The 11,823-nt window shown below is 44.9% G+C and overlaps 1 protein-coding gene across 1 annotated transcript in view; it reads right to left on the bottom strand.

Moving 5' to 3' along the window:
• Positions 1-11,823, bottom strand: part of dlec1 (DLEC1 cilia and flagella associated protein) — a gene marked incomplete at both ends in the record, with an annotated part of 160,429 nt that overhangs the window by 103,596 nt on the left and 45,010 nt on the right. Inside the window, 2 exons of the mRNA XM_084193099.1 lie at positions 5,534-5,670; positions 6,702-6,871. Coding sequence (XP_084049225.1) covers positions 5,534-5,670; positions 6,702-6,871 — 307 coding nt within the window. The remainder of the gene's footprint in view (positions 1-5,533; positions 5,671-6,701; positions 6,872-11,823) is intronic.

Below are 11,823 nucleotides of genomic sequence, written 5' to 3'. Positions count from 1 at the left end.
ATCATATAACCCTGTCATACAGACATCATATAACCCTGTTGATCAGACATCATATAACCCTGTCCTACAGACATCATATAACCCTGTCATACAGACATCATATAACCCTGTTGATCAGACATCATATAACCCTGTCATACAGACATCATATAACCCTGTCATACAGACATCATATAACCCTGTTGATCAGACATCATATAACCCTGTCCTACAGACATCATATAACCCTGTTGATCAGACATCATATAACCCTGTCCTACAGACATCATATAACCCTGTTGATCAGACATCATATAACCCTGTCATACAGACATCATATAACCCTGTTGATCAGACATCCTATAACCCTGTCCTACAGACATCATATAACCCTGTCCTACAGACATCATATAACCCTGTCCTACAGACATAATATAACCCTGTCCTACAGACATAATATAACCCTGTCCTACAGACATCATATAACCCTGTCCTACAGACATAATATAACCCTGTCCTACAGACATCATATAACCCAGTCATAAAGACATCATATAACCCAGTCATAAAGACATAATATAACCCTGTCCTACAGACATCATATAACCCTGTCCTACACACATCATATAACCCTGTCCTACAGACATCATATAACCCTGTCCTACAGACATCATATAACCCTGTCCTACAGACATCATATAACCCTGTCCTACAGACATAATATAACCCTGTCCTACAGACATCATATAACCCTGTCCTACAGACATCATATAACCCTGTCCTACAGACATCATATAACCCTGTCATACAGACATCATATAACCCTGTTGATCAGACATCATATAACCATGTCATACAGACATCATATAACCCTGTTGATCAGACATCATATAACCATGTCATACAGACATCATATAACCCTGTTGATCAGACATCATATAACCCTGTCATACAGACATCATATAACCCTGTCATACAGACATCATATAACCCTGTTGATCAGACATCATATAACCCTGTCATACAGACATCATATAACCCTGTTGATCAGACATCATATAACCCTGTCATACAGACATCATATAACCCTGTTGATCAGACATCATATAACCCTGTCATACAGACATCATATAACCCTGTTGATCAGACATCATATAACCATGTCATACAGACATCATATAACCCTGTTGATCAGACATCATATAACCCTGTCATACAGACATCATATAACCCTGTTGATCAGACATCATATAACCCTGTCATACAGACATCATATAACCCTGTTGATCAGACATCATATAACCATGTCATACAGACATCATATAACCCTGTTGATCAGACATCATATAACCATGTCATACAGACATCATATAACCCTGTTGATCAGACATCATATAACCATGTCATACAGACATCATATAACCCTGTTGATCAGACATCATATAACCCTGTCATACAGACATCATATAACCCTGTTGATCAGACATCATATAACCATGTCATACAGACATCATATAACCCTGTCATACAGACATCATATAACCCTGTTGATCAGACATCATATAACCCTGTCCTACAGACATCATATAACCCTGTCCTATAGACATCATATAACCCTGTCCTACAGACATCATATAACCCTGTCATACAGACATCATATAACCCTGTTGATCAGACATCATATAACCCTGTCCTACAGACATCATATAACCATGTCATACAGACATCATATAACCCTGTCCTACAGACATCATATAACCCTGTTGATCAGACATCATATAACCCTGTCCTACAGACATCATATAACCCTGTCATACAGACATCATATAACCCTGTCATACAGACATCATATAACCCTGTCCTACAGACATCATATAACCCTGTCCTACAGACATCATATAACCCTGTCCTATAGACATCATATAACCCTGTCCTACAGACATCACATAACCCTGTCATAAAGACATCATATAACCCTGTCATACAGACATCATATAACCCTGTCCTACAGACATCATATAACCCTGTCCTACAGACATCATATAACCCTGTCCTACAGACATCATATAACCCTGTTGATCAGACATCATATAACCCTGTTGATCAGACATCATATAACCCTGTCATAAAGACATAATATAACCCTGTCCTACAGACATCATATAACCCTGTCCTACAGACATCATATAACCCTGTCCTACAGACATAATATAACCCTGTCCTACAGACATCATATAACCCTGTCATACAGACATCATATAACCCTGTTGATCAGACATCATATAACCCTGTCCTACAGACATCATATAACCCTGTCCTACAGACATCATATAACCCTGTCCTACAGACATCATATAACCCTGTCCTACAGACATCATATAACCCTGTCATACAGACATCATATAACCCTGTCATACAGACATCATATAACCCTGTTGATCAGACATCATATAACCCTGTCCTACAGACATCATATAACCCTGTCATACAGACATCATATAACCCTGTTGATCAGACATCATATAACCCTGTCATACAGACATCATATAACCCTGTCATACAGACATCATATAACCCTGTTGATCAGACATCATATAACCCTGTCCTACAGACATCATATAACCCTGTTGATCAGACATCATATAACCCTGTCCTACAGACATCATATAACCCTGTTGATCAGACATCATATAACCCTGTCCTACAGACATCATATAACCCTGTCCTACAGACATCATATAACCCTGTCCTACAGACATCATATAACCCTGTCTTACAGACATCATATAACCCTGTCCTACAGACATCATATAACCCTGTCCTACAGACATCATATAACCCTGTCCTATAGACATCATATAACCCTGTCCTACAGACATCATATAACCCTGTCCTACAGACATCATATAACCCTGTCCTACAGACATCATATAACCCTGTCCTACAGACATCATATAACCCTGTTGATCAGACATCATATAACCCTGTCATAAAGACATCATATAACCCTGTCCTACAGACATAATATAACCCTGTTGATCAGACATCATATAACCCTGCTGATCAGACATCATATAACCCTGTCATAAAGACATAATATAACCCTGTCCTACAGACATCATATAACCCTGTCCTACAGACATCATATAACCCTGTCCTACAGACATCATATAACCCTGTCCTACAGACATCATATAACCCTGTCATACAGACATCATATAACCCTGTTGATCAGACATCATATAACCCTGTCCTACAGACATCATATAACCCTGTTGATCAGACATCATATAACCCTGTCATACAGACATCATATAACCCTGTTGATCAGACGTCATATAACCCTGTCATACAGACATCATATAACCCTGTCATACAGACATCATATAACCCTGTTGATCAGACATCATATAACCCTGTCCTACAGACATCATATAACCCTGTTGATCAGACATCATATAACCCTGTCCTACAGACATCATATAACCCGGTTGATCAGACATCATATAACCCTGTCATACAGACATCATATAACCCTGTTGATCAGACATCATATAACCCTGTCCTACAGACATCATATAACCCTGTCCTACAGACATCATATAACCCTGTCTTACAGACATAATATAACCCTGTCCTACAGACATCATATAACCCTGTCCTACAGACATCATATAACCCTGTCATACAGACATCATATAACCCTGTCCTACAGACATCATATAACCCTGTTGATCAGACATCATATAACCCTGTTGATCAGACATCATATAACCCTGTCATAAAGACATCATATAACCCTGTTGATCAGACATCATATAACCCTGTTGATCAGACATCATATAACCCTGTCCTACAGACATCATATAACCCTGTCCTACAGACATAATATAACCCTGTCCTACAGACATAATATAACCCTGTCCTACAGACATAATATAACCCTGTCCTACAGACATAATATAACCCTGTCCTACAGACATCATATAACCTTGTTGATCAGACATCATATAACCCTGTCATAAAGACATCATATAACCCTGTCCTACAGACATAATATAACCCTGTTGATCAGACATCATATAACCCTGTTGATCAGACATCATATAACCCTGTCATAAAGACATAATATAACCCTGTCCTACAGACATCATATAACCCTGTCCTACAGACATCATATAACCCTGTCCTACAGACATCATATAACCCTGTCCTACAGACATCATATAACCCTGTCCTACAGACATCATATAACCCTGTCCTACAGACATCATATAACCCTGTCATACAGACATCATATAACCCTGTCCTACAGACATCATATAACCCTGTTGATCAGACATCATATAACCCTGTTGATCAGACATCATATAACCCTGTCATAAAGACATCATATAACCCTGTTGATCAGACATCATATAACCCTGTCCTACAGACATCATATAACCCTGTCCTACAGACATAATATAACCCTGTCCTACAGACATAATATAACCCTGTCCTACAGACATAATATAACCCTGTCCTACAGACATAATATAACCCTGTCCTACAGACATCATATAACCCTGTCCTACAGACATCATATAACCCTGTTGATCAGACATCATATAACCCTGTTGATCAGACATCATATAACCCTGTCCTACAGACATCATATAACCCTGTCATACAGACATCATATAACCCTGTCCTACAGACATCATATAACCCTGTTGATCAGACATCATATAACCCTGTCCTACAGACATAATATAACCCTGTCCTACAGACATCATATAACCCTGTCCTACAGACATAATATAACCCTGTCCTACAGACATCATATAACCCTGTCATACAGACATCATATAACCCTGTCCTACAGACATCATATAACCCTGTCCTACAGACATCATATAACCCTGTCCTACAGACATCATATAACCCTGTTGATCAGACATCATATAACCCTGTTGATCAGACATCATATAACCCTGTCCTACAGACATCATATAACCCTGTCCTACAGACATCATATAACCCTGTCATACAGACATCATATAACCCTGTCCTACAGATATAATATAACCCTGTCCTACAGACATCATATAACCCTGTCCTACAGACATCATATAACCCTGTCATACAGACATCATATAACCCTGTCCTACAGACATAATATAACCCTGTCCTACAGACGTCATATAACCCTGTCCTACAGACATCATATAACCCTGTCCTACAGACATCATATAACCCTGTCATAAAGACATCATATAACCCTGTCCTACAGACATCATATAACCCTGTCCTACAGACATCATATAACCCTGTCCTACAGACATCATATAACCCTGTCCTACAGACATCATATAACCCTGTTGATCAGACATCATATAACCCTGTCCTACAGACATCATATAACCCTGTTGATCAGACATCATATAACCCTGTCCTACAGACATCATATAACCCTGTTGATCAGACAGATGGAGGTGATTTTATTTACCCTCTAACCTTTAACCTCTGACCTCTGACCCTAAGACCCTGACCCGGAGGTGATGTGATTTACCCTGATGTTGGAGGCGGGCCACTGTCTCCGAGGGAGGATACAGAAGGTTCCAGCGCTGAGGCCCTCATTACGACACAGGAACTCTACGAACCTCACCCCTCCTACCAGACAGTAGCCACAGTCCAGAACACTGGGCACTAGGAAGACAACACAGAGGGACAAACCAAGTCAGTATGCATAAGGGTGTGTGGTAGAATGAACATAATGGTGCACTGATTTACATTTGACATTTTAGTCATTTAGCGACTTACAGTTAGTGAGCAAACGCCATGCTCTACCAACTGAGCTACACGGGACCACTGATCACTAACTAAGTACATTTTTCATTCTGTTTTCAATTTTGTTTAGGCAACACTCAAGGGCAACAGTTTGGTTGGAGGTATACTGCAATAAGCTACATTATATGGAGCAACCAATCATCATAACATCATTGCATCATGGTTAGTTAGGGAGTATGAACCACTCACCTGTCAGTATGGGAGGGGGTCAGGACCACTCACCTGTCAGTATGGGAGGGGGTCAGGACCACTCACCTGTCAGTATGGGAGGGGGTCAGGACCACTCACCTGTCAGTATGGGAGGGGGTCAGGACCACTCACCTGTCAGTATGGGAGGGGGTCAGGACCACTCACCTGTCAGTATGGGAGGGGGTCAGGACCACTCACCTGTCAGTATGGGAGGGGGTCAGGACCACTCACCTGTCAGTATGGGAGGGGGTCAGGACCACTCACCTGTCAGTATGGGAGGGGGTCAGGACCACTCACCTGTCAGTATGGGAGGGGGTCAGGACCACTCACCTGTCAGTATGGGAGGGGGTCAGGACCACTCACCTGTCAGTATGGGAGGGGGTCAGGACCACTCACCTGTCAGTATGGGAGGGGGTCAGGACCACTCACCTGTCAGTATGGGAGGGGGTCAGGACCACTCACCTGTCAGTATGGGAGGGGGTCAGGACCACTCACCTGTCAGTATGGGAGAGGGTCTGGACCACTCACCTGTCAGTATGGGAGGGGGTCTGGACCACTCACCTGTCAGTATGGGAGGGGGTCAGGACCACTCACGTGTCAGTATGGGAGAGGGTCAGGACCACTCACCTGTCAGTATGGGAGGGGGTCAGGACCACTCAGGCGTCAGTATAGGAGGGGGTCAGTTAGTGTGGACCACTCACGTGTCAGTATGGGAGGTGGTCTGCGGGCTTCGATGGGAACCAGCAGTGGGTACTGGGCCTGAGTCTCTACAACCAGGAAGTCTTGGTAGTCAGCCAGGGAGTCTGGAGCAAACCGTACTGTGTACTGGCAGGACATCCCAGGGGCTACCATACCCCCCTCGCCTGGAAACCTGCCTGGAGACACAACAACACATCCTATTACCTTTAAAGCGCGCTACGTTTGACCTCTCAAACAGACATTATACAGCTGTGGTAGTGTGGGCCAGGAAAATAACCTCTCCCTCAACGCCAACTAAATCAAGGAGCAGATCGCGGACTTCAGGAAACAGCAGAGGGTGCACCCCCCTATCCACATCGACAGGACTGCAGTGGAGAAGGTGAAAAGCTTCAAGTTCCTCTGCGTACACATCACTGACGATCTGAAATGGTCCACCCACATAGGCAGTGTGGTGAAGAAGGCACAAAAGTGCCTCTTCAACCTCAGGAGGCTGAAGAAATGTGGCTTGGCACCTAAAATCCTCACAAACTTTTACAGATGCACAATTGAGAGCATCCTGTCGGGCTGTATCACCGCCTGGTACAGCAACTGCACCGCCCGCAACTGCAGGGCTCTCCAGAGCCATTTTGCCACAACTTTGGAAGTATGCTTGGGGTCATTGTCCATTTGGAAGACCCATTTGCGACCAAGCTTTAACTTCCTGACTGATGTCTTGAGATGTTGCTTCAATATATCCACATAATTTTCCTTCCTCATGATGCCATCTATTTTGTGAAGTGCACCAGTCCCTCCTGCAGCAAAGCACCCCCACAGCATGATGCTGCCACCCCCGTGCTTCACGGTTGGGATGGTGTTCTTCGGCTTGCAAGCATCCCCCTTTTTCCTCCAAACATAACGATGGTCATTATGGCCAAACAGTTCTATTTTTGTTTCATAGACCAGAGGACATTTCTCCAAAAAGTACGATCTTTGTCCCCATGTGCAGTTGCAAACCGTAGTCTGGTCTTTTTAGAGTTTTGGAGCAGTGGCTTCTTCCTTGCTGAGCAGCCTTAAAGTTATGTCGATATAAGACTTGTTTTACTTGAGATATAGATACTTTTGTACCTGTTTCCTCCAGCATCTTCACAAGGTCCTTTGCTGTTGTTCTGGGATTGATTTGCACATTTCGCACCAAAGTACGTTCATCTCTAGGAGACAGAACGCGTCTCCTTCCTGAGCGGTATGACGGCTGCGTGGTGTTTATACTTGCGTACTATTGTTTGTACAGATGAACGTGGTACCTTCAGGCGTTTGGAAATTGCTCCCAAGGATGAACCAGACTTGTGGAGGTCTACAATTTATTTATCTGAGGTCTTGGCTGATTTCTTTTGATTTTCCCATGATGTCAAGCAAAGAGGCACTGAGTTTGAAGGTAGTTCTTGAAATACATCCACAGGTACACCTCCAATTGACTCAAATGATGTCAATTAGCCTATCAGAAGCTTCTAAAGCCATGACATCATTTTCTGGAATTTTCCAAGCTGTTTAAAGGCACAGTCAACTTAGTGTATGTAAACTTCTGACCCACTGGAATTGTGATACAGTGAATTATAAGTGAAATAATCTGTCTGTAAACAATTGTTGGAAAAATGTATTGTGTCATGCACAAAGTAGATGTCCTAACCGACTTGCCAAAACTATAGTTTGTTAACAAGAAATGTGTGGAGTGGTTGAAAAACTAGTTCTAATGACTCCAACCTAAGTGTATGTAAACTTCCGACTTCAACTGTATATGTCTAAATTATTTTTGGAAGCTACCCGGAACATATCCCAGTCCGCGTGATCAAAACAATCTTGAAGCGTGGATTCCGATTTGTCAAACCAGCGTTGAATAGTCCTTAGCACAGTTACTTCCTGTTTGAGATTCTGCCTATAGGAAGGGAGAGGCAAAATGGAGTCGTGGTCAGATTTGCCGAAAGGAGGGCGGGGGAAGGCCTTATAACCATCCCGGAAGTTTGAATAGCAATGGTCGAGGATTTTAGCAGCGCGAGTACAACAGTCGATATGTTGATAGAACTTCAACAGCCTAGTCCTCAAATTTGCTTTGTTAAAATCCCCGGCTACAATAAATGCAGCCTCAGGATATGTGGTTTCCAGTTTGCATAAAGTCCAGTGAAGTTCTTTGAGGGCCGTCGTGGTATCGGCTTGAGGGGGGATATACACGGCCGTGACTATAACCGAATAACATTATCTTGGGAGAGCAGCTTGATTGTGAGATATTCTAGGTCGGGTGAACAGAAGGACTCGAGTTCCTGTATGTTACTACAATTACACCACGAGTCGTTAATCATGAAACACACACCACCGCCGTTCTGCTTCCCGGAGTGATATTTATTCCTGTCTGCGCGATGAACTGAGAACCCATCTGGCTGGACCGATTCCGACAGAATATCCCCAGAGAGCCATGTTTCCATGAAACAGTGGATGTTACAGGCCTTGATGTCTCTCTGGAAAGAAATCCTTGCCCGTAGTTCGTCGACTTTGTTAACCAAAGATTGAACATTAGCGAGTAGAATACTTGGAAGCGGTGGGTGGTGTGCGTGCCTCCTAAGTCGGACCAGCAGGCTGCTCCGAGTGCCTCTCCTCGAGGATATCCTGATATCCAATAGTTTTTCCCGGCTGTATGTAATGATGCAAAACACTTTCTGAGCTAATAATGTAAAAAATAATACATAAAAATACTGCAAAGTTTCCTAAGAGCTAGTCGCGAGGCCCCCATCTTCGTCGGCGCCAGTTTAGAGCTGCTCCCTATATCATCTTACCGTTGGGTGCATCTGCAGGAACCTCTCTTTATACTTCTATTGGTCCATTACACAGGTGGGAGGCGGGGTCGCTCCAGTACATTAGGTGGGAGGCGGGGTCGCTCCAGTACATTAGGTGGGAGGCGGGGTCGCTCCAGTACACAGGTGGGAGGCGGGGTCGCTCCAGTACACAGGTGGGAGGCGGGGTCGCTCCAGCACATTAGGTGGGAGGCGGGGTCGCTCCAGTACATTAGGTGGGAGGCGGGGTCGCTCCAGTACATTAGGTGGGAGGCGGGGTCGCTCCAGTACATTAGGTGGGAGGTGGGGTCGCTCCAGTACATTAGGTGGGAGGCGGGGTCGCTCCAGTACATTAGGTGGGAGGTGGGGTCACTCCAGTACATTAGGTGGGAGGCGGGGTCGCTCCAGTACATTAGGTGGGAGGTGGGGTCGCTCCAGTACATTAGGTGGGAGGCGGGGTCGCTCCAGTACAGTTAGGTGGCAGTAATGCACCAAAACATTGGATGCCAACCGATAAACCCCACAGAAGAAGAAGAGGCGACAACGGTAGCTAGCTATAGCTGGTACACACCAGTAGTGTCCTTCGTCCTAACCCTAACCCTAGCTAGCTAACTAGCCTCCCAGAGTAGCTAACCCTAACCCTAGCTAGCTAACTAGCCTCCCAGAGTAGCTAACCCTAACCCTAGCTAGCTAACTAGCCTCCCAGAGTAGCTAACCCTAACCCTAGCTAGCTAACTAGCCTCCCAGAGTAGCTAACCCTAACCCTAGCTAGCTAACTAGCCTCCCAGAGTAGGAGGTAGGTGGGGGCGACACCGATAGACAGTGTTTTCTGCAGTACACAGCAGGCAGGAGGCGGGGGCGACACCGTGTGCTAGCTAGCTAACTAGCAAGTAGCTAACACACGGTGTCTATAACTAGCAAGCTATGTATTGTACCTTTGAGAGGTTTATCGCTTGGATGTAACTGCTAACTGTGGCTCATAGTGTTCTTATGGCTGGGTCCGGGAGTGGGCTGCCTTGGGGTGCATAAAGTGGCTGGGTCTGAGAGTGGGCTGCCTTGGGGTGCATAAAGTGGCTGGGTCCGGGAGTGGGCTGCCTTGGGGTGCATAAAGTGGCTGGGTCCGGGAGTGGGCTGCCTTGGGGTGCATAAAGTGGCTGGGTCCGGGAGTGGGCTGCCTTGGGGTGCATAAAGTGGCTGGGTCCGGGAGTGGGCTGCCTTGGGGTGCATAAAGGGGCTGGGTCCGGGAGTGGGCTGCCTTGGGGTGCATAAAGTGGCTGGGTCCGGGAGTGGGCTGCCTTTGGGTGCATAAAGTGGCTGGGTTACCACAGATTCCTTATGGTCCTCAGTAGCTCAATTGGTAGAGCATGGCTCTAGTAATGACAAGGTATGCGCACGTGACTGTAAGTCCCTTTGGATAAAAGCGTCTGCTAAATGGCATATTATTATTTATATTATTATTCCTGTTTGAACCTCGCGCTTTACCAAGTCACGTTGTTTTGGACTTGCAGTTCCTTGTACGAGTTCTGACATTTCAGGCTCGCAAAGTAAGTATTTTTCTTTCAACCGTGGTGTCTATGGACTTTGGCAGCGTGTCATAGCCAAGTTCCAGCAGGTTCTGATTCCCAATATGGGGCTCTGACAGTTCAGGCTTCTCAGGAAAGGTTTAGGGGAAAAGGTGGCTTCTGTTCCCCTTTTTGGAGCCGGTGGAACCTGTGTGTGCTTGGGCTGCAGTGGGGCTTGGGGCGCGATTCTATGTCCCCATAGTATGTTATACCGAGTGACCGACTGAAAGGGAACGTACAGTTATGAATATAACTACTGTTCCTTGAAGGAGGAAACAAGGTATAACATATATTGGCCCCGTACCATCAGGGGATTTTGGGCATGCTGAAGTGCGGTACTGAATTGAGGAAATTAATGCGAGCCAGGAAGGAGGGCTTCTGAGGGCGGGCTCAGCAATCATTGGCCTGTTAGGTGTGACTTCACTTTTCTTCAGGTGAATATGATTGGTCCTTCAGGGAACAGTAGTTATATTCATAAATGTATGTTTTCCATACCCATTCATATGTTCTGAAACGCCCCTATAAACTACTGGATACATTCCAGAGACACATCGACATATAGAGGGAGGGGGGTGGTGGTTAGGGTTAGTGGAAGGGATGGGGGAGAGGGTTAGAGGAAGGGATGGGGGAGAGGGTTAGAGGAAGGGATGGGGGAGAGGGTTAGAGGAAGGGATGGGGGAGAGGGTTAGAGGAAGGGAGGGGGGAGAGGGTTAGGGGAAGGGATGGGGGAGGGGGTTAGAGGAAGGGATGGGGGAGAGGGTTAG

This window comes from Coregonus lavaretus, assembly GCF_964263955.1.
Source record: "Coregonus lavaretus genome assembly, contig: HAP1_SCAFFOLD_322, whole genome shotgun sequence".
Classification (NCBI taxonomy): Eukaryota; Metazoa; Chordata; class Actinopteri; order Salmoniformes; family Salmonidae; genus Coregonus; species Coregonus lavaretus.
This window is presented reverse-complemented; position numbering and strand designations above follow the sequence as displayed.